General features: G+C 36.6%; 1 protein-coding gene across 1 annotated transcript in view; it reads left to right on the top strand.

The window, feature by feature from the left end:
* Positions 1-19,563, top strand: part of Vps8 (vacuolar protein sorting 8) — a 401,212-nt gene that overhangs the window by 94,515 nt on the left and 287,134 nt on the right. The window contains exons 18-20 of the mRNA XM_083113236.1: positions 822-978; positions 14,230-14,343; positions 18,376-18,592. Coding sequence (XP_082969362.1) covers positions 822-978; positions 14,230-14,343; positions 18,376-18,592 — 488 coding nt within the window. The remainder of the gene's footprint in view (positions 1-821; positions 979-14,229; positions 14,344-18,375; positions 18,593-19,563) is intronic.

Raw genomic sequence — 19,563 nt, 5'->3', positions numbered from 1 at the left:
CAACGCTCGTATTCTAAACGGAGGCGTAATTAGCGACATCATACGGATATAAACAAAACTACAAGTTCAAATAGTTTCAAATAGTATCTACAGATGTCTGAAGGCTACTAAAAGCGACGTACTGCAGAAATGCGACACCCGCAGCGAGTGGAAGTATGAACTCGCAATAATGCGACTTCCGCAGAGCAAGGCACCTGGCGTGCTGTGCATAAATGCGACGACCACAGCGAAAGAGTTAAGAAACTTCTTACATCACGTGCCAGCAACATCTTTCTCTCGACCAGCCAGCAATGATGATAACTCGAAGATGGAGTGGAAAGCTTAGACTGACTTTTAAAGTGTCTTGAATCATGCTGTTTATTTGTTTTGTGTGATTTTTAACAAGAACATTTTTATTGTTATTCAATATTTAATATCATAAATATCCTTTTCTTTAAAGTGTCTCGTATCATGCTATTTATTTGTTTTGTATGGTTCTTAAAGACATTTTTATTGTTATTCAATATTTAATATCTTAAGTAGACATTTCTTTTCTATAAGTGGCGCTGTTTACAATGTATTACATTTTGAATGTTTTGAATTGAATTGCCTCTAGTAATAAACGTTACATATACAAATATATTCCAAACGTTTTTTTTGTTTAAATGATGGATTTCAATGCATACCTTTATTTTTGAGGTTCTATTCTGGCACTCAAATATTACAATGGAAGGGAACAGTTGCAAATTAGATTAAGAAAACAGTTGTGTAAAATGTGAATATAGTGTATGAAATATATGTAGTATATGTATTTTATGCACATTGATATTTTTTTTCTTCAGGGAATCACATTCATCATTTTCTCAGGGTAAAGATGAGCAAACAATTGAACCATATATTGTTGAGAAATATATTGAACTTATGTGCCAGTTTAATCCAAACCAAGTTTGTAGTTACATTAAGAATTCAGAGGGCTATAGATTGGATGAGACATTGCAGGTAAGGAGAACTACATTAACAATGGAACTAATTATAGATTCATGCAGTTTACATGTACAGTATAACTTCATGTTTACATTCTTGCATAATCAAGGTGTCTACCTGTCAAGAAAAAGTCAAGAAATCAACAGGTAAGTCAAGAAAGTAAAAAAAAAGTCTAAGAAATTATGCTTTTGGTCAAGAATTTTTGCTATTTTTTACAGTATAGTGAGCTTGTATTGTTATATTCCTGTACTAGGATTTGATCAAATTGAATATTTGGAAGTCTAAAGTTGTATTGAGTTGTGGTTAAAATTTGTTCACTTTATTTCTTAACCCCTTCCTTGTGTTCGGCGTAATATTACGCCCTTGGTCACTATAGCTTTTTCTGTGTTGGGCATAATATTACGCCCGCGAACATCTGTGACTGAACTTACCTGTGTTGAATGGAATAATACATTTTTTGTTGGTGAAACATACGTTTTGCTATTGAAGAAATAACGACCTTTTATTAAGTCACGATTTTCAGTGCCAACAAAGAAGAAGTAGTAGTTCAGAGGAAAGTAAACTATTTTTGTGTTATGTTGACAAAGTGCAAACATGAGTTCGTTTGTGTGCCGCGTTTAGTCAGTTGCTCTATATATATATTATTTTTTGGTGTTGCATTATTTGAACTGTTAGTGATTTATTTTTGGTTTTTGAGTTTGTGAGTTTATAATTGTATCTAATAGTATTGTCAAACAGGATTGTGAAATATTTTTCCCTCATCCCTCATCCCTCATGCAATAAAACTTGGCGGATGCATTACGTATAGACCATAGTATTTTTCAAGGTAGATTATAATTGGGTACCTATATCCAGGGCCGGTCCAGAGAGCCCCAAAGTTACCAAAAGGGATTTTCGGAGGGAAATTTCCCGAATTATCCCCTATTTCCCTTTCCTCATACCTGATGTACACATGTGAGTGGTACTATTTGAAAGCCTGTTCTATTCTGAAGAGAAAAACGTATGAACCATGACACTCGGATAAATTGTGCTGAAGCAGTAGCTACTTAAAAATATTACTATGCAAACTCAGAAAAAAAATACACAGAACGGGAAACCATTTTGTCAGAAAATTTCACAGGGAAGGGGTTAAATATTATATGCTTGTATGCGTGAAGTTGTGTAAAAATATTAAATAATGTGGCCATTGCCCATCCAGGATGAAGTGTGAAGCATTAATTTTTACATGCATTAATAATTAAAGCAAGTCTAAATCTCAGCTTCAGTTTTCATCTTAACCGGCCTTGTGGAAGGGGTTTTTCATTGAATAAAAATATCTATTTCCGTAATTTGGAACTATATCTAGTTTGGGGCGATTAAATAAATGTTAAAAAAACGTAAAAAAGGTAAAGAAAAAGTCAAGAATTCTGGATTTGTTATTTTGGTAGACACCCTGATAATACACTTCATTAATTTTTCTGGTCCCAACAGAAAAATAATGTTCGAATCATCCCCCAAGATTTTATATTTTTCTGCACTTAAATATTTCAGCTTGCATGCACAGCATATAGCTTGTAAAAAATAGAAAATGTAATAAAGATTCGACCATGACATGGATATTGGATTTCATGTGCTATCCAGGTCAAATTTACATTAAGAGCAATTTTTCCTTTAAATTAAAAATTGAATATTATTAATTACTGAGTTGAGAATGAATGGGGAAGTTCATAAACAAATATAATTGTAAACCAAAACTGAGGGAATTACACAAGGTTTAGATTATCCAAAATCCATATTATGCCATAACATCAGTTGTTTTCATGGCTCACAGTATTGATTGTAAATTTGCATGAAAGAACAGGAATTCAGATGGGGATAATAAACTTGTTTATTGGGTTTTCATCTACAAAAGTTTTGTATTTAAAGCTGCAGCTTTTTCTGAGATAGATATGGCATGCTGTCAATTTCAGGTTAATCTGATATTTTTGTAAGTATCGTGCATGACCTACTGTCAAATTTGAGTAATGTTAATCTCTTAATAGATATAAATTCTAAATTTTAGTACACTTTTCCTGTACATTTCTAAACACGTAGTGACTTTTTTTTAACCAAAAATCTATTACAACCATCTGATTGCATACATTTACGAAGGAGGTAAACACATTATAGAGTTATAACACCATTAAGCCTTATTTCCATGATTATGAAAAACTAAATATGCTGACCAAGGCAGTAATTTACTTTATTAAAAACATAAACTAAACGTAACGTTTCAACCTTCTAACAAGGTCTTCATCAGACTCTGTATCAAGTACAAAAGTAACAAGATACAAAAACAGGGCATTATATATACACAAACATTACTCCCTCCAGACTATTTAGAAAGTTGTTTGGAACTTTCTAGCAGGTGACTTTCAGTTTACAACTTTAACCTGTTTTTGTATCTTGTTACTTTTGTACTTCATACAGAGTCTGATGAAGACCTTGTTAGAAGGTTGAAACGTTACGTTTAGTTTATGTTTTTAATAAGATAAATTACTGCCTTGGTCAGCATATTTAGTTTTTCATAATCATGGAAACAAGGCTTAATGGTGTTATAATTGGACATTTTCCAAGGCTGATGAGGAAAATTAACAACTGGAAGGACTTGAAGAGGAAAGAAATACACAAAGACGAACAAGAGAAGTTTATGAGAAAATGTTTGGAGAGAGGCACAGCGCCTAAAGGATTAAAAATAAGTAAGAAGGGAGTGGTTTGCAACACCAGGAGATGGAGGATATTGGTTCAGAAAATGGAAAAAGAACTGATATGGAATGAAATAAGGGCAAGAAGAAAGGAGATAAAGATAATAAAGGAGAACCTGACAAGAATTGAAAAAGCTATTGAAGATGGTCTCACCATTTTTACGAGAGAATATACATTTCATGAAATGAAAATCTGGCAGGAGAAATTTAGAGAGAAAATGAAAATAAAATTGAAGAAGAAAGGAGAGGGACTAGGATGGAAAGAAGAAAGAGGAGAAGAGGAAGAAGAAGAGGATACCAGAAGAAGAGTAGTGGTAATAGGGAGTGTAGACCTAACAAAAGAAGAGGAAGCTTTTTTAAAACTAGGAAGAGGTTTCAAAGTTAAAGAAAGAAATGTAGATTATGAGGAAGTTATATATGACATTGAAGAAGCTGTGCTCCATATAAAAGAAGAACCAGAAAGAGACAAGATTAGAAGAAGAACAGCAGCCATACTGAAGAAAGAAATGGGAAAACAAGGAAAAGTAGATAATTTGAGTCAGAAAGAAAGGGAAGGGATAAAGAAAATCAAGAAAAGAAATGATGTGGTGATAGAGCAGGCAGATAAAATAGGAGCAATTGTGGTGATGGAAAGAGAATGGTACGAGAGGAAGTTTGAAGACCTAAAAGAAAATGGATATGAGGAGATTTGTGGAAAAGGAGAAGAACAAACTATAAAAGAAAGAATCATAAAAGACTGTAGGAGGAGAGGATTCAAGAAATGCATAAAGGAGACAGGAAGACTACCAAGTTTGAAAGGCTTTCCAAAGATACACAAAGAGGAGATAAAGTTAAGACCAGTAATGAACTGCAGAAACAATATTTTGGAACCCTTAGAAAAGAAATTAAAGAAAGTTATTGACGTGTTAGTAACACAGCAAGAAAGCAGAGCAGTTAAGAACAGTGAACAAGTAGTAGACCTCATAAAAGGACTTAAGTTAAATGAGATGAAGACAACAATGTTTAGCTTAGACGTGAAAAGTATGTTCCCGAGCATCAAGAGGGGACACGTTTTGGACATTATTAAAAAGAGAATGGGACAAGAAATTATAGGAGAATGGGATAGTGAAAGGGTAGTGAAGGCGCTGGAAACCATTTGGAATAACGGTTACAGTATAATGGGAGATAAAATAATGTTAATGAGTGAAGGACTAAATATAGGTTCCAGTCTAAGCCCAGCATTTGGCTGAATTGGTTATGAATGAATGGGAAAAGAAAGTGATAGAAAAAGGAGGTGACAAAATAATTCTGTTTTGCAGATATGTGGACGATTGTTTTGGCATATGGAAGGGAACGAAGAGGCAGCTTGATATTTTTGCCAAAGAAATACAAGATGAAGAAAGAGGGATATTATTGGAACTTGAAATAGAAGAAGAAGACAAGTTAAGCTTTCTAGATATATTGATGAAAAGGAAGAGAGGACAAGAAATTGAAACCGCTTGGCATCAGAAGAAGTGTGCAGCAGGGGTATTCTGCCACAAAAGAAGTGATGTAAGTGAGGTGACAAAAATAAATTTTATAAAGAATATGGAGGACAGAATCAAGAAAATATGCATGAAAGAATGTGAAAAAGAAGGCAAAATAAATAGCCTATGGAAACAGCTGGAAAAGAATGGCTATGAGAAGCAGGATAGACTGGACATAAACAGAAGAAGGAAGAAAACGGGCAGGGAAGAATTGGAAGAGAAAGAAAAAGAGAGAAGGTTTGGAATAAGGAGTATGGGGAAGACCACAGAAAAGATATGCAAAGTGTTTAAGAAAGCGGGAATTAAAACTTACAGGAAGGGAGGGGGAAGCATCTTAGGAATAGCGAGGAATGCAAACAAGAAAAAGGAAAACGGAAGAGGAAGGGATTATCTACGAAGTGAAATGTAAAGAATGCCAGAGTGTGTACATAGGAGAAACGAAAAAGAGGCTGAAAGACAGGTTGAAACAACATAGGGATGATGTACGACTTAAGAGAGAGAGAAATGCGATATTTAAACACACGAGAGAAACAGGACATTACATAGAGTGGGATGAGGCTAAGCAGATAGGAAGGGAGAAGAGAATGCTAGTGAGAAAATGGAAGGAAGCCAAGGAAATAGAGAAGAAAGGTGAAGAAGACATAATGAACTGGAATGGGGGATTGATGTTAAACAAAGAATGGAAGATGATGTTAGAAAGAGTGGAAAGGACAAGAGAGAAAGAGGAGAGGAGAAGGAAGAAAAATGAAGGGAAGAGAGCGTGAGATTAAAAGTCCAACCACATTCTATATGGAAGTAATTGTGTTTAGCCTTTTAGGTGAAAGTAAAGTTGTAAAGTGAAAGTCACCTGCTAGAAAGTTCCAAACAACTTTCTAAATAGTCTGGAGGGAGTAATGTTTGTGTATATATAATGCCCTGTTTTTGTAACTTGTTACTTTTGTACTTGATACAGAGTCTGATGAAGACCTTGTTAGAAGGTTGAAACGTTACGTTTAGTTTATGTTTTTAATAAAATAAATTACTGCCTTGGTCAGCATATTTAGTTTTTCATTATAGAGTTTTGCACAGCAGGTGCCCCCCCCCCCCCCGAGATACTGCTTTGCCCCCCCCCCCTGTGGAAAATACAGAACACATTCCTACCTGGAATTCTCACTAATCTTTACAATTATATCCTCTATTACTCTAGCAACATAACAAAGACATTTATTGATTTTGTGATTTATTGAGGTGTGTGGGATTCCGAATAATGTCATACTAGGATTAGGGGGGAAATCCCTTTCTGATTCAGACTTCGGGAAATGATTTCGTAACTTTTAGTATCTAGAACAGTTGTGACATTTTGAGTAGTCTTGTATTAAATGTGCCTAATGTGTTTGGATGTTTTTCTTGGATGTGTTGCTATGAAGTTTGAACTACTTAATAATATTTGTTTCCCAAGTCTACCATTTGGTAATAGTGATTCATGCAGAGAGAGAGGGAATGGCTATGTAATTTTTGTTACTTATCGTTGCTTTTCTGCCACTTCTAGCTAATCGCGACAATGAGTGATGACGTGAAATTGATGAAGAGGCACTCACAAACAGTGCCGAAACCACAGGGGGCAGGGGGCATTATCCACCTCAACCTTGAACGGAAGTCTTTCTGGGGGGGGGGGGGGCAAACATTTCAGTTAAAAATAACACAACTAGCAGAATCTAAGAATAGCAGGACAAATGGATACTCAAGATGGAATTAGTTTTTCATCCAGACGGCCAAGGGAACTTGCAGGGGGATGGGGGGCAGAGAGGGCCAATTGCCCCCCTTGATTTCAAATTTTCGTAAAATGTTCTTGCTCGCTTTACTCGCAATGTTTGTTATTCTTACAGTTCAAGTTCAGAGCCATAGCTATGGGGCCAGAACGGTCTAAATGAAATGAAAAATGTGTTAAAGAAAATGTCATGGTGCCATTCTATGACTGGCAGAAATCGGTATCAGCATAAAAAAACTGATATTTGGGGTTTGTACGCTTTTGCTCAAAGGTGGTGGCGATAAGCGGCTCACAGACCTCGTGCCGCGGGGATGGGGTATGATGAAGGAGGCCCCTTGTATCATTTGGTTTCGTACCACAGTCATTAAGGAACATATTTTTCATAATGTAAAGAGGATACATAATCAGGGCCGTATCAAGGTTTGTGGAGGCTCCTGGGCAAAATGTTTGGTGGGGGGCCCCCATTTTTTTATTATTTTTTTATTAGGAGCTTTATTAGCTCAATATGTTAACCACCAATTTTCAGCAGTTGAAATGGTAGACCTGATTTTAGAATCAGTAGTCATTCACAATCGAACATATCGCAGATAGGTTTGCAGGGACAATAGCGCAGTAAAATAAAGTTACAGAACGAAAATTGTAGCGCTATTGCAGCAGTAAAATTCTGCGTCTAAATGTCTACAGTATATTATGAAGAGTGAATACCGTAACTACAATATATAGTAAATACTAAGGGGGTTCAGACGGAAACAGAGAACTGAGCAGTAGACTGTACTTACGTACATAATTTATTATAAATGATATTATTTACAATTAAGAGTAAACATGTCACTACATATGCACGGTCCATCTACTGGACAATTACAAACAGGTTCATTGTGGAAATTGTAGTAACTACACTTTCTTCAAGAAAATTTCCAAAGTCTTATAGTAGACACACTTTTCTTGCCTTTTTCGCCGAAAATTCATCTACTATATCACCGAAGTCCAATTCACGAAGAATTCATGTTCAGTGTTTAATAAACAAAGATTGGATAAGCGATCCTGTCCCAGGGCAGCATGAAGTCTGTTTTTCATTAATTTCATTTTTGAGAAAGATCTTTCTTCGCTGCAGTTTGTTACCATTAAGACCAAATAAATTCTATATAGAATTTCGACATTGGAAAATGTACTGTGGATCGGGTTACATACAATATTATACATAGACAGTTCCATTGGGATGTCTTCCTGATGTTTGACATTGCTACTGCTTACTAGGTGTGCAAACTGTATCAGTTCATTCTCTAGTGAGGGTTCCAGATCCTCCTCGTAGATGTTCGCGAGATGTAATTTGTCATGGAGTTGCCGCTGCAAGTTCATTTAGAATGCTGAACCTCTTTGCGACAATTTCATAGGGTAAAATCCTGTCTGCAAGTGATGAGGTGATTTGATCAATCGCTGGTAGAAAACTTTCCACTCTGAAATGTTCACTAGGCGAGAGGTGGATTTGAGGTTAATTTTGATAGTCAAGAGGATTCAGTCGGACCTTTCTTACCTGCTGACGTGAGTGTTCCTTATTGTAGCTACTCTTCTGTGCCACTTCTTCTTCTGGCTATCTCCTTATATTCAGAAAATGAGTTCCTTTTTGATTCTACGAACTTCTTTAAAGATCTAAAAATGTCAATGGCAGACTGAAGAACTCACCTTGGATCCTGGAGTGTTTTGCGTGTAGCATCAAATCTCTCTAAAATGTCATTCCAGAAGACGGCTAACAATTCTATTTCCAGGGATGACATCTGTCGTGAGAGCTCATTCGCTTCACTTCTTACAATACCCTTCAATTCTTTGTCATTGCCTATTTCGACAAGAGCTTCCTTAAATTTTTCGTAACTTTGGACTATGGCTTTTGTAGCATCTGCTCTATATGCCCACCGAGTCTCACTTAAACTCTTGGGAACATAGTATTTCCCTTCTGCTTGTCTTAACTTATCCAATGATTGAGGTGATGCTGTGAAGAACACATAAAGCCGTTGTACAAAATCAAAGAAGTGAACAGCTGCAGGACATGCATTAGCCGCTGCTTTCGCTACCCGATTCAAAGAGTGGGCACAACATGGTACTAGCTCTGCTAGTTTATTTAGCCGAAAGGAAACAATCAACTCATTCCACCGTCTGTTAGCTTATGTTAGCACGGTTCACAAAAGCACTGCTTAAAGTTAGGTGTCTCATAGTTCACTTATATACCGAGAGAGTGCGCTAGTATCTCCACAATTTTTTTCCCTAGAAAAACTCACAGTTCTAAAACGATGTTATTAACGAAAGGAAGTTATGTACTTCGTAGGATTATTTATTATCTTAATCATATCTGAGAATTGATTGTTTGAATAAGTGTGCCTTATTTCCACACCACATCCAAATCAATCCATGGTATAAAGTATACTGAGCTTCAGATATCTACAAACAGATCGACTGAGAGCTGTGCAACAATTGGATCCAGAAGAGTGTAGACATACGACAATATTGATGTTTTTTTTTATTTTTAAAATACAGCTTTTTATGTAATTTTTCACAAGCATAGCCAGCTGGTTAAAAGATTTTTTTGCTGGAGGCCCTTCACAGCTTCCTTTTGGTGGGGGCCCTGGGGCAATTGCCCCAGTTGCCCATAGGTTAATCTGGCCCTGTACATAATTTATCTCTATGAAACTTAATATGAAATATTAATGATGACAATGTCATCCAAGAAGTCATTGATCAATTAAGGGATCCCTATTTGTTTGTCAGGTGTCAAACACATGTATTTCAAGAACAAAATAATACAATTCACACAATATTTTGCAAAATGGTTAACATCACCAGTAGGCTAACATTGTCTGTAGTGATGCAAGAGTCTCCCCTTTGAAGCAAATAGAATCCGTGGTGGACTAAGGGACCCATGTTTTAATGTTTTAGCAAGTACAAAAAAAAGAAAAAAATACAAATTTTTTACACAATTCGTCAAAATGTAGATAACATGTAACCATTATTATTTTATTATAGCAATTATTTGTGCATAACACAACACAATGGTGGTGTTGGATTCTCATTAGATTCCTTTGTGCATAAAAATCTTTCATACCCAAAACTAGAGGGAAACATTATGAAGCACGATTTATAAATGAAAAGGGCTACCTTAAGCAGCTCTGCAGAGCCGCTCAAAGCTGTTGGTACATATTAATCGTCTTATTAACATTATCAACCTGTAAATATCAAATAGATACAGTCCCTCCCGACCGGACTTTATCTTTGTATTCTTTGGCAGTCCAGAAAGATCATTATCGAAATATTGTTATTTGATGTTGCTCGAATTTTTTTGTTTGTTGGAGTTTGAAGATATCATCCCTTCCCTATTACTTATAGCTTTTGGGAGAGTGGGGCAAGTGTCTATGTGCACCATCCTATATTTGCCAATGCGACACAATATATTAAAAATTTGCCCCCTCTGGGATTGACTTCACACCCCCTCCCACCCCCTACTAAGAATTCCTGGCTACGGGCCTGATCAGCTAACAGAAGTGACAAATTTTCGAAGTATTGACAAAATACTTAATTTACAACAAAGTTGTGCATTTCTAGGTAAAGTTGTCTTGTATGAATACATTTACTGGATGCAAGTTTGAAAATCTAGATGTCCAAAAGTAAAAACTGTACTATCGTGTAGTAGAGTTGTATTCTTCATGCAAGAATTAAATCAACAACAAGAATTTTATTTATTTTTTTATTTATTTGGTATTTTAAGTCTACTTTGTAATTGGGACTAGACCTACAGTTTAAAGTGGGATACGAACCACTATGTGCCTCCACCAGGTATCGAACCCAGAACCTCTTGATTACAAGGCGACGACGCTACCACTGCGCCAATCAAGAATTTTAGATAATCGATTTAACATTGAGCAGGGGTATGTTTTGGCCAATTGATACTACACATGCACTACAGCTGACCTGCATGGTCTAATGCAGGGTTTCCAAACTAGAGCCCATTGGCCACATCTGGCATCCCAAAGTATTTTATGTGCATTTTCTTTAGTGTTAGTAAAATGCAATATGGCTTGCAGTCAATTGCTTCATTAGCCTCACTGGCTCTATATTTGAAAAAGTTTCTAAAAGGTTTGTGTATTGTCTTGCTGAACATTGATGCTGCTTCCTTTTTGCTATATTTTAATCATTTTCATTGTTGGAAATTATTTGTTCAGAATTCTTCCATTGTTAAATAGTTATATTTGTTGCTTAGTAGTAATTTTTATAGTGTGTGAAAATGTATTTAATTGTGAATTGATTTATTCTGGCAAACCTAGAAATTTAAGGGAGCTTTCAGATACATGGGGGTTTTGTACTGAAGGGACAAGTGAAAAACTCAAACTGCACCCACCATAATAGAACGTTTTCCCTCCAGTCTATAAAAGAACACTCATTTTGCACCTGTGATCTACCAACCAAGGTGACACGATGCAAGCTATAGAGAAAATATCTCTGTTCAAGTGACGCATGAGCAACATGTGTAGCTTGTCACATTACTCCGGTATGAAAGGTTGCATTTAAATATGAAGATTTGCTTCCAATTGACTTCTGTTGCTTACCTCCTGGGTCTGAAATTTCCCTGAGGGAATTTTCGGGATAAGACGAAACGGATATACCATCAGTATCAATCAATATATCACCTACCTATTTGTTGGTAAAATTTATAATGATTTTACTTATATGTTTCTATAAATATTATGCAAGTAAATGGACAAATATGCGATTGTTTGATTTGCTTTATTTTACTTCGTGCTTCTTGTGGCACTTTTGACTAATTTGCGAAGATGTTGATGAGTGATGGTATGATGAAATTGATGAATTGACACTCACTAACATCCATCCCCAGGCCAGGATTTGAACCCAAGACCCCTGGCATTGTAGCATGATGTGAATATGCCATTGTTGTTTTTATGTGTGTAAAGCTATCATTTTGTAAATATCCAAATACATAGTTTTTTGTAAAGCTAAGTAGTGGGTTGCCCAGGATTTTTGCACCAGGGTGTTACAACATATACTTATCTCATTTTGCCTACTTTTCCTGCCTTTTTATTAGGAACTAGCTAATTGCCTGGTGTTGCCCTGGTATTTATTTATCTCAATCTTCTATTAGACTGAAAAATAATGAATTGTAACTATAGTGTAAAATTAATTTGGAGTTGAATGGCATTGGGAGTGTTACTATTCATCTTAGCGACCCCGAAAACTATGGATTCCACACTAATATCGGTCGTTTTCTATTATTTTTACATGTCACCCCCCTTCCCACCCCTGCCCCTAGGGGTGCCAGGGGTGTCTTATCCCCACACTATTTCTTTCCAGATTGTAAGTGATATGTGTTGAAATTGCTCGAGGATAGCAATATTGAACCTTCTGTGTAGGCAACCAACTTCGCCATGCTGTGTTGCAGGAAGCATAACTTGAAGGATATGACATGAAAATGCCACGCAACAGAATGCTATTTTATGTCCCCTTCCCACCCCCACCCTTAGGAGTGCCAGGGGTGTCTTACCCCCACAGTATTTCTTTCGAGATTGCAAGTGATACGTGTACCAAGTTTTCTTGAAATCGCTCCAGGCGTTCGAGAGTTATTGCTGAACAAACAAGCAGACACATATACACACATACGTCCATTTGCCTTGTACGCTCGCATGCGTGACCTTCAGCCCCGTTATGGACACAATCACGTTATAGATGGAGTTCCTCAATGATCTTAATGACTTTGAAAATATATGCATGTCATATTGGATGAAGGGGAACAAGTGTATAAGTTAGCTAATTTGAAAAGTTTAGAAAATAACTCTTATGTGTGTACTCTAATATTGTACAAATATTTAACACATTATTGTCTATTTTCATAATAATAAACTGGGTAATTATTGTCCGTTTCAAAATAGTTAGATATTTCATATAAACGAATTGAATAGCGACACTATATTGGAAAAGCAGTATTTACGTCTTTTGTTATTTTCACATTTGTAAACAAATAATTGTTTTCCTCCATTCTCATCAAATTCCTAACTCTCCTCTGTTATAAATTCTGACGCTCATGTTTTGAAATTCGAAAAGTCTAGCATAATTCCCTTACAGTAGTTTTCACGGGAAAAAAAAAACTTTCTTTAAGTTCCCTATCAATGTCCGTTTCCATGGACAACAAACAACAAGCATGGCAATCTCTCTAAAGAATTGCTTGTTATTATACCCCCTAAACATTTAGTTAAAACAAGCACGATGTAGATATTTTCGCATTGAGTTTACCAATATGTAAATGTAGTTGTATCTGGACTGAATCTTCTTATGTAGATGTCACCCTTGTTTGAGGCACCTTTTCAAAACCATGAGTTCATTAATATGTGTGCTATTGATCTGTGAGAAATGTAATGTATCTCAACAATTAAGAATTGAAGGAAACAATATGTGCAAAAGAAATGCCTGTGGCAACGGTTGCTAAGGACATGAAAAAAGAGCATTTTCACCCTTAAAAAAGGGCCGATTGAGCGATTTTTGAATTTTCCCAGCCTTTTGGGACTATTTCCTGGGGGGTCGTAATATGGCATTTTTCGCCTCTGTTCCTTCATGGAGAACATTTATGTCAGCGAGTCAGTAAGTGGTGGATTGGGGCTATATATATATATATATATATATATATATATATATATATATATATATATATATATATATATATATATATATATATATATATATACAAATAATGAAGGAGACAGTAAACACTTACCACACGAATAGAAATAATTCAATATTTCGCGATCTGAGTCGCATTTTCAAGACGGTAGATAAAAGATCGACGACACTTTGAGTACTACTCAAAGTGTCGTCGATCTTTTATCTACCGTCTTGAAAATGCGACTCAGATCGCGAAATATTGAATTATTTCTATTCGTGTGGTAAGTGTTTACTGTCTCCTTCATTATTTGTATTTATCCGCCCTTCTGGCACCATTTCTAACCCTATTCCTGTATATATATATATATATATATATATATATATATATATATATATATATTGGATAATAGACCAAAGGTGAGGGGGGGGGGGGGGGATATGATCCGTATCAACCTTGCCCTTGGGCATGCCACTGCATTCAGAATCTTCATGGAAGGTTTACCATTTATAATTTCATTAACTTGAAATAATGTGAGTGTTTTATACTATTTATATGTAACAAGTTTATGTAAGCTGTACATTCAGGCATGTCTGTTTTGACTTTACCTCACTACCTAGCATTATATTTTACTTTCAGATTACCAAGCACTATGAACAGATGGAAGCTATTGCGTACTTACTTGAAAAGGCAGGAGACATACAAGGTGCTTTCAATTTAATGCTGGAGAAGCTTCAAGCAAAAGTTAACCATGTGAGTAACGATTTTATGATCTTTCTTCTTATTTTATTAGAAATCAACATTACAATTTATTTTTAATAACTTTTAATTATAATGAAATATACAGTAAATATGTAAAGTAACTTATTAAAGAATAAGTGTAATATACCTTGAGGTTAGTGCAAATCTGACTTTTTGTGTTGGAATTCTAATTTTAAATCTTGATCAAGCAACATTTACCACATTGGTTTGGTTATGCCATTTTACTGTGTCTAATTTGGTTAGCATGTAGTGTAATTCATTGGTAAATAAAATTGACATCCTTGATATGATTGCATGTTTAGGAGATATGTCAAGTAGGGTAAGATTAATTATTACTAGGGAATGGATTTCAAAGAATATAGCTGTTTTCATACCGATCGTTTCATATATGTATTTTAGAAACATGAAATCAAGTAAAAATGCACACACTTTGTAGCACCTTTTTGCACCTTTTCGTGAGATTAGCACATTTATCCCCTTTTTACCCCCTCTTTGATGCTTCATCACCCTTTTCCTTCATTTTCTTTCATGTGTTGTTAAAAAAAGTGGACAGAGAAATAAACTATTTTCACTCTTCTTGAGCAGCTACATGAAATCCTATAGTCTCATTTTGTAGAGCAGAACGAGAGCTATGAAATGGTATAATATAATCACTGCAGCCCCAATAGTTCTAAAGATAATGTAGCAAAAACCCGCGAGAGAAAACACAAAGTTCAACGAAACCTATTCGGCAGATCCACAGTTCTCTATGCAGTGTGTGCGCATTATATATATATATATATATATATATATATATGTAAGAGAGCATTAAATAAAGGCATTTTATCAGTACCTTTTTTGCACCTTTTTTAAAACATTTTCAGAACCTTTTTTCCCTTTCCAGACCATAATTTTGCACCTTAAAATCCTTTCCCTAATTATTACATACGAGGGGCATGTAAAAAAAAAAGGCCGATTGGTTATTACAGAGAATAGAATAAAGCGAGAATTTTTATTTTGATGCTATACAAGTGCTGGCTATTTTTCTACATAGTCACCATGACACTCCAAGCATTTTTGGTACCGTGGAAAAAGTTTATGTAGACCCTCTGCGTAGAAATCTGCCGCCTGGGATCTCAGCCAGTCGAGAACTGATGTCTTGAGAACTTCACTATCATCGAAACGTTGCGAAGCAAGCCAGTTTTTCAGATGAAGGAACAGAAAGGAATCACTTGGGGCAAGATCGGGACTGTATGGTGCGTGATTAAAATATTCCCATCGGAATTTTTGAATTGTCGCAACAGTACGGTCAGCTGTGTGTGGACGGGCATTAGCATGAATAAGCAGAATTCCAGACCGTAACTTTCGTCTTCACAGTTTTGGATGGCACATCGCAGATTAGACAGGGTTTGGCAATACACATCTGCTGTGATGGTTCATCCCGGTTCCAGGAATTCCACGAGGATTACACCTTTTTGGTCCCAAAACATGGTTGCCATGATTTTGCGATGTGATGGTGTTTGCTTGAATTTCTTTGGTTTCGGTGAACTGGGGTGACACCATTGCATAGATTGCTGCTTTGACTCACCAGTTACGTACGATATCCAGGTTTCGTCTCCAGCCACTATCCTTCTCCCAGAGGGTTAAAAAAATCACGTGCTGATTTCATTCTTTCATCTTTGTGAGTGTTTGTCAACATTTTTGGCTCCCACCTCACACACGGTTTGCGATACCCCAGATTGTCCATTGCAATTCGGAGCAATGTTGCCTAGATCAGTAATGGTGAAATGGCGATTGGATCGCACTTTCTCATGAACATTTGAACGTCCTTCTCGAAAAGCACGGCACCATTGTTTTACTTTCCTTCGTTCATTACTGTTGGTCCGTAAATGGCACACAATTCCCGATGATGTCAGCTGCACTCAGTTCTTTTGCATTGAGAAATCTAATCACCGACCTCACCTCGCATTTGGTGGGATTTTCTATTACAGCAGCAGTTTCAACTTCCTGCTACTCGCACGTACGTACCTTCACACAGGGAAATATACCTCTGTTGCAGGCACAGAATACTAAAGCATGCTTCCGTGCACATGCAGCTTCGTCATTTTTTGCCAGTCCCAAGTAAAAAATTATCAGCCCTTTTTTTTTTACATGTGCCTCGTATTATAGTCAAACTATTCTGTGTATTATTGTTATTAAGGTGGGAATACATATAATTTGCATAACACATATTATCTCAAATCAAGTCATTCCATGTTGTTAGGGGAGCGAAAGGCCACTTGGAAGTCTGACAATATCTTTGCCTAATGAGGCACAAATGGAAACCTTCAAAACTTTGAAGTGCTTTTGGCTGGCATTTCAATATCTGTAGGGTACCCTACCACTACACAAAGTTCCGTCCCAAAGTCAATTTCCCAAGCCATGTCCTCTCCTTGTAAATGGGTAACAGTTTAATCACACAATGTTTGCATACATGATGGACTAGACCAGATAACAAGGAATGCTAGGATTGTCCATTGTTAGAGGCACATATTTTTGGTTAATAAAAAAGCAAAATTTCGGTACAAAACAGTCGATTTCAGGTTCAAAAGCAGTAAATTTAAAATAAAATTTTGCTGTTATAGCGGTGAAAAAGCAGTATTTAAAATAAGAGATCCATTTTTGCTTCTCAAATATTTACAGCAGAATTAAGCAACAATTTTCCCGAGAATTGCATAACTCACAGGATAATTCAGACTTCAGAAAGTGTCGCGTTGGTAAATAAACTCTAAATTTCGTGTTTAAGAGTCTATTTCGCGTTTTGCAGTTCATTTTGCATTATTTCGTGACAAAACAGGGTAGGAAAATGCACCTCACACTTTTCACAAACATGAAAAATTAACATTACAATGTGTTATTTCGCATTTCATGTTTTCGTCAAAAAGAAATATGCATGTCTCTATCCATTGTGCTTATTTTCTCTTAACACATCTTGTTGGATCCCAAAATGGTAGCCACAGGAAGTAATGCATCACAGTGTCTTTTTCATTATTATCTATCAAGAACAACTATAGCTCGACCACAAGGAAAAAAAACCTTCCGTCAAAAACGTTCGCGCATCTTCTGCCATGATCGGTGCTCGGGGCAGTGTTGCCAGGTTAGACTTGAAAAAATCGGTAGGTTGTTCCTTGGGAAACCAGAAGATCTGCTACAAAATCCGATGATCTAATAGTAGCGGATGAACAATGTTCTCGGGAGCAGGGGGCAGGCGGCATAGGCGTGTGCACTGGGGGACGTCCACAGATTTTTCCAGCAAGGGAGAAACAATGTATTTTTATCAGGCGGGTAAACAAGGCATATTACCCCGTAATAATGGTGCCCCACACATACATACATGTATAAAATAATTTGCCCACGCTACGAAGTCCGTGTTTCTACCTAGTAAGGCAAGGACGTTTCACTGTGTTTGTGTTACTTCATCCATTTCATCAGTTTTTCATTCATCCATATTGTCATACTTACCCGTAGAGGCACAAAAGCGACGTAAAATAACTAAAATAGAAATACATTTCTGGGTGGGCAACACTGACATGAGCCACGTTGAAGGCTCCTTCCTCCTGTCCTTTCCCACACCTGCCTGCACGATGATGTTCTGCACAGGTTTCTTTCCTGTGGTTCCACTATAACTCAGTTTTATTATATATTTTTTTATGAGAACTACAGGCCAGGCAGATGATTGAGTCATAGTTGTCGCACAACTGAGTCAGAATGTACCAAAATACATGAAGTTTGATTGCCAGAGGAGTCATGGTATCGTCATCACTTTGTAATCAAAAGGCCCTGGGTTTGATACCTGATGGAAGCACATAATGGTTCCAACTCCACTTTAAATTGTAGACCCATTCCCCAAATAACCTCTCTGTGCATAAAGTGAACTTGAAACAATCTTTTAATGAGACAAAAGACTCAAAATTGTCACTATGAGCACCATTTGCACTTGTATCATTCCTGGAACTTGTCTTTAAAAAAATCTCTAATTCTTATGATTTCACTCCTTTATTCCAGGTAGTAGAACAGCTCACAAAAGAGGAGAAAGATGTTAATTTGGATCTGACATGGTCTCAGTTAAATACCCTGATTGTTGTTATTGTTCAGCTGTGTCAACGAGGCTCTGCATTGTTAGATGAAAATGGCAGAGAACAGCTGTGGTTTCCACTGCTCGAGTGCTTGATGCAACCTCAACGAAATCTTAAGGATCAGATATTGCCTGAGAACCTTCAAGGTAAGATATTTTCCTTTTCATACTTAATTTTTGAAGCCATGTGCTGTTTGCTGGAAAATACAGTTCTGTGATTGTTATTGTGATTTTTAAAGTACAAACAGTTAATAAATCACTGCCTCCCTTATGGTGTAGTGGTAGCATTGTCGCCTTGTAATCAAGGGATCCCAGGTTTGATACCCGGTGGAGGTACATAGTGGTTCAGATCACACTTTAAAGTGTAGATCCAGTCCCAATTAGCCTTAATGTGCATAAAATGGATTTAAAACACCAAATCAATGAATCAATTAGTTAATAAATAAGTGTTGATTCCTGACAGATATCTCATTTGTTTCATCAGAGCACTTTGTTCTCACTACTTTATATTTAATGCTGCAAATGTTCTTGAAGGTTTACTGCTTCTTGTTTTATTTGCTGTTCATTCTGTCATAGTTAGGAATGAGGAAAATTAATCTGTACAATTATATCATTAAAATTGTCTGTCAAGAGATGCTTGATTTGCTTTATTTTACTTTCCTTTTTGTGCCACTTTTGGCTAATTTGCGAAGATGGTGATGAGTGATGACATGATGAAATTGATGAATGAACACTCACAAACATCCATGCCCAGGCTGGGATTCGAACCCGGGACCCCTGGCATTGTTGTGCAATGTGCTAACCACTCCACCACGGGGGCCAGCAGTGCCATGCTTCCTAACATTATGTCAATGGACTCTTCCAACATGAAACCTGTGAGGGCACACATGAATCTGCTTTTCATCCCACTACTTCCATATGGTGGGTGAGAATTTTAAGTGGCACATTCTTGATCTTGTCAATGCAGTTCCCAGGTTCAAGTCCTGGCCCAGCCTTGGGTGCTCTTTGTGAGTGAACATTCAGTGAAGAATTTCCCTCACAATTCATATTTCGGGCAAACAGATCAGATCCCACATTGAAAACATGCCAGGTAAGCTTTGTGCGTATGATTATAGTGA

The sequence above is a fragment of the Lepisma saccharinum genome, chromosome 27 (assembly GCF_977018435.1).
Source record: "Lepisma saccharinum chromosome 27, izLepSacc3.1, whole genome shotgun sequence".
Taxonomy (NCBI): Eukaryota; Metazoa; Arthropoda; class Insecta; order Zygentoma; family Lepismatidae; genus Lepisma; species Lepisma saccharinum.
This window is presented reverse-complemented; position numbering and strand designations above follow the sequence as displayed.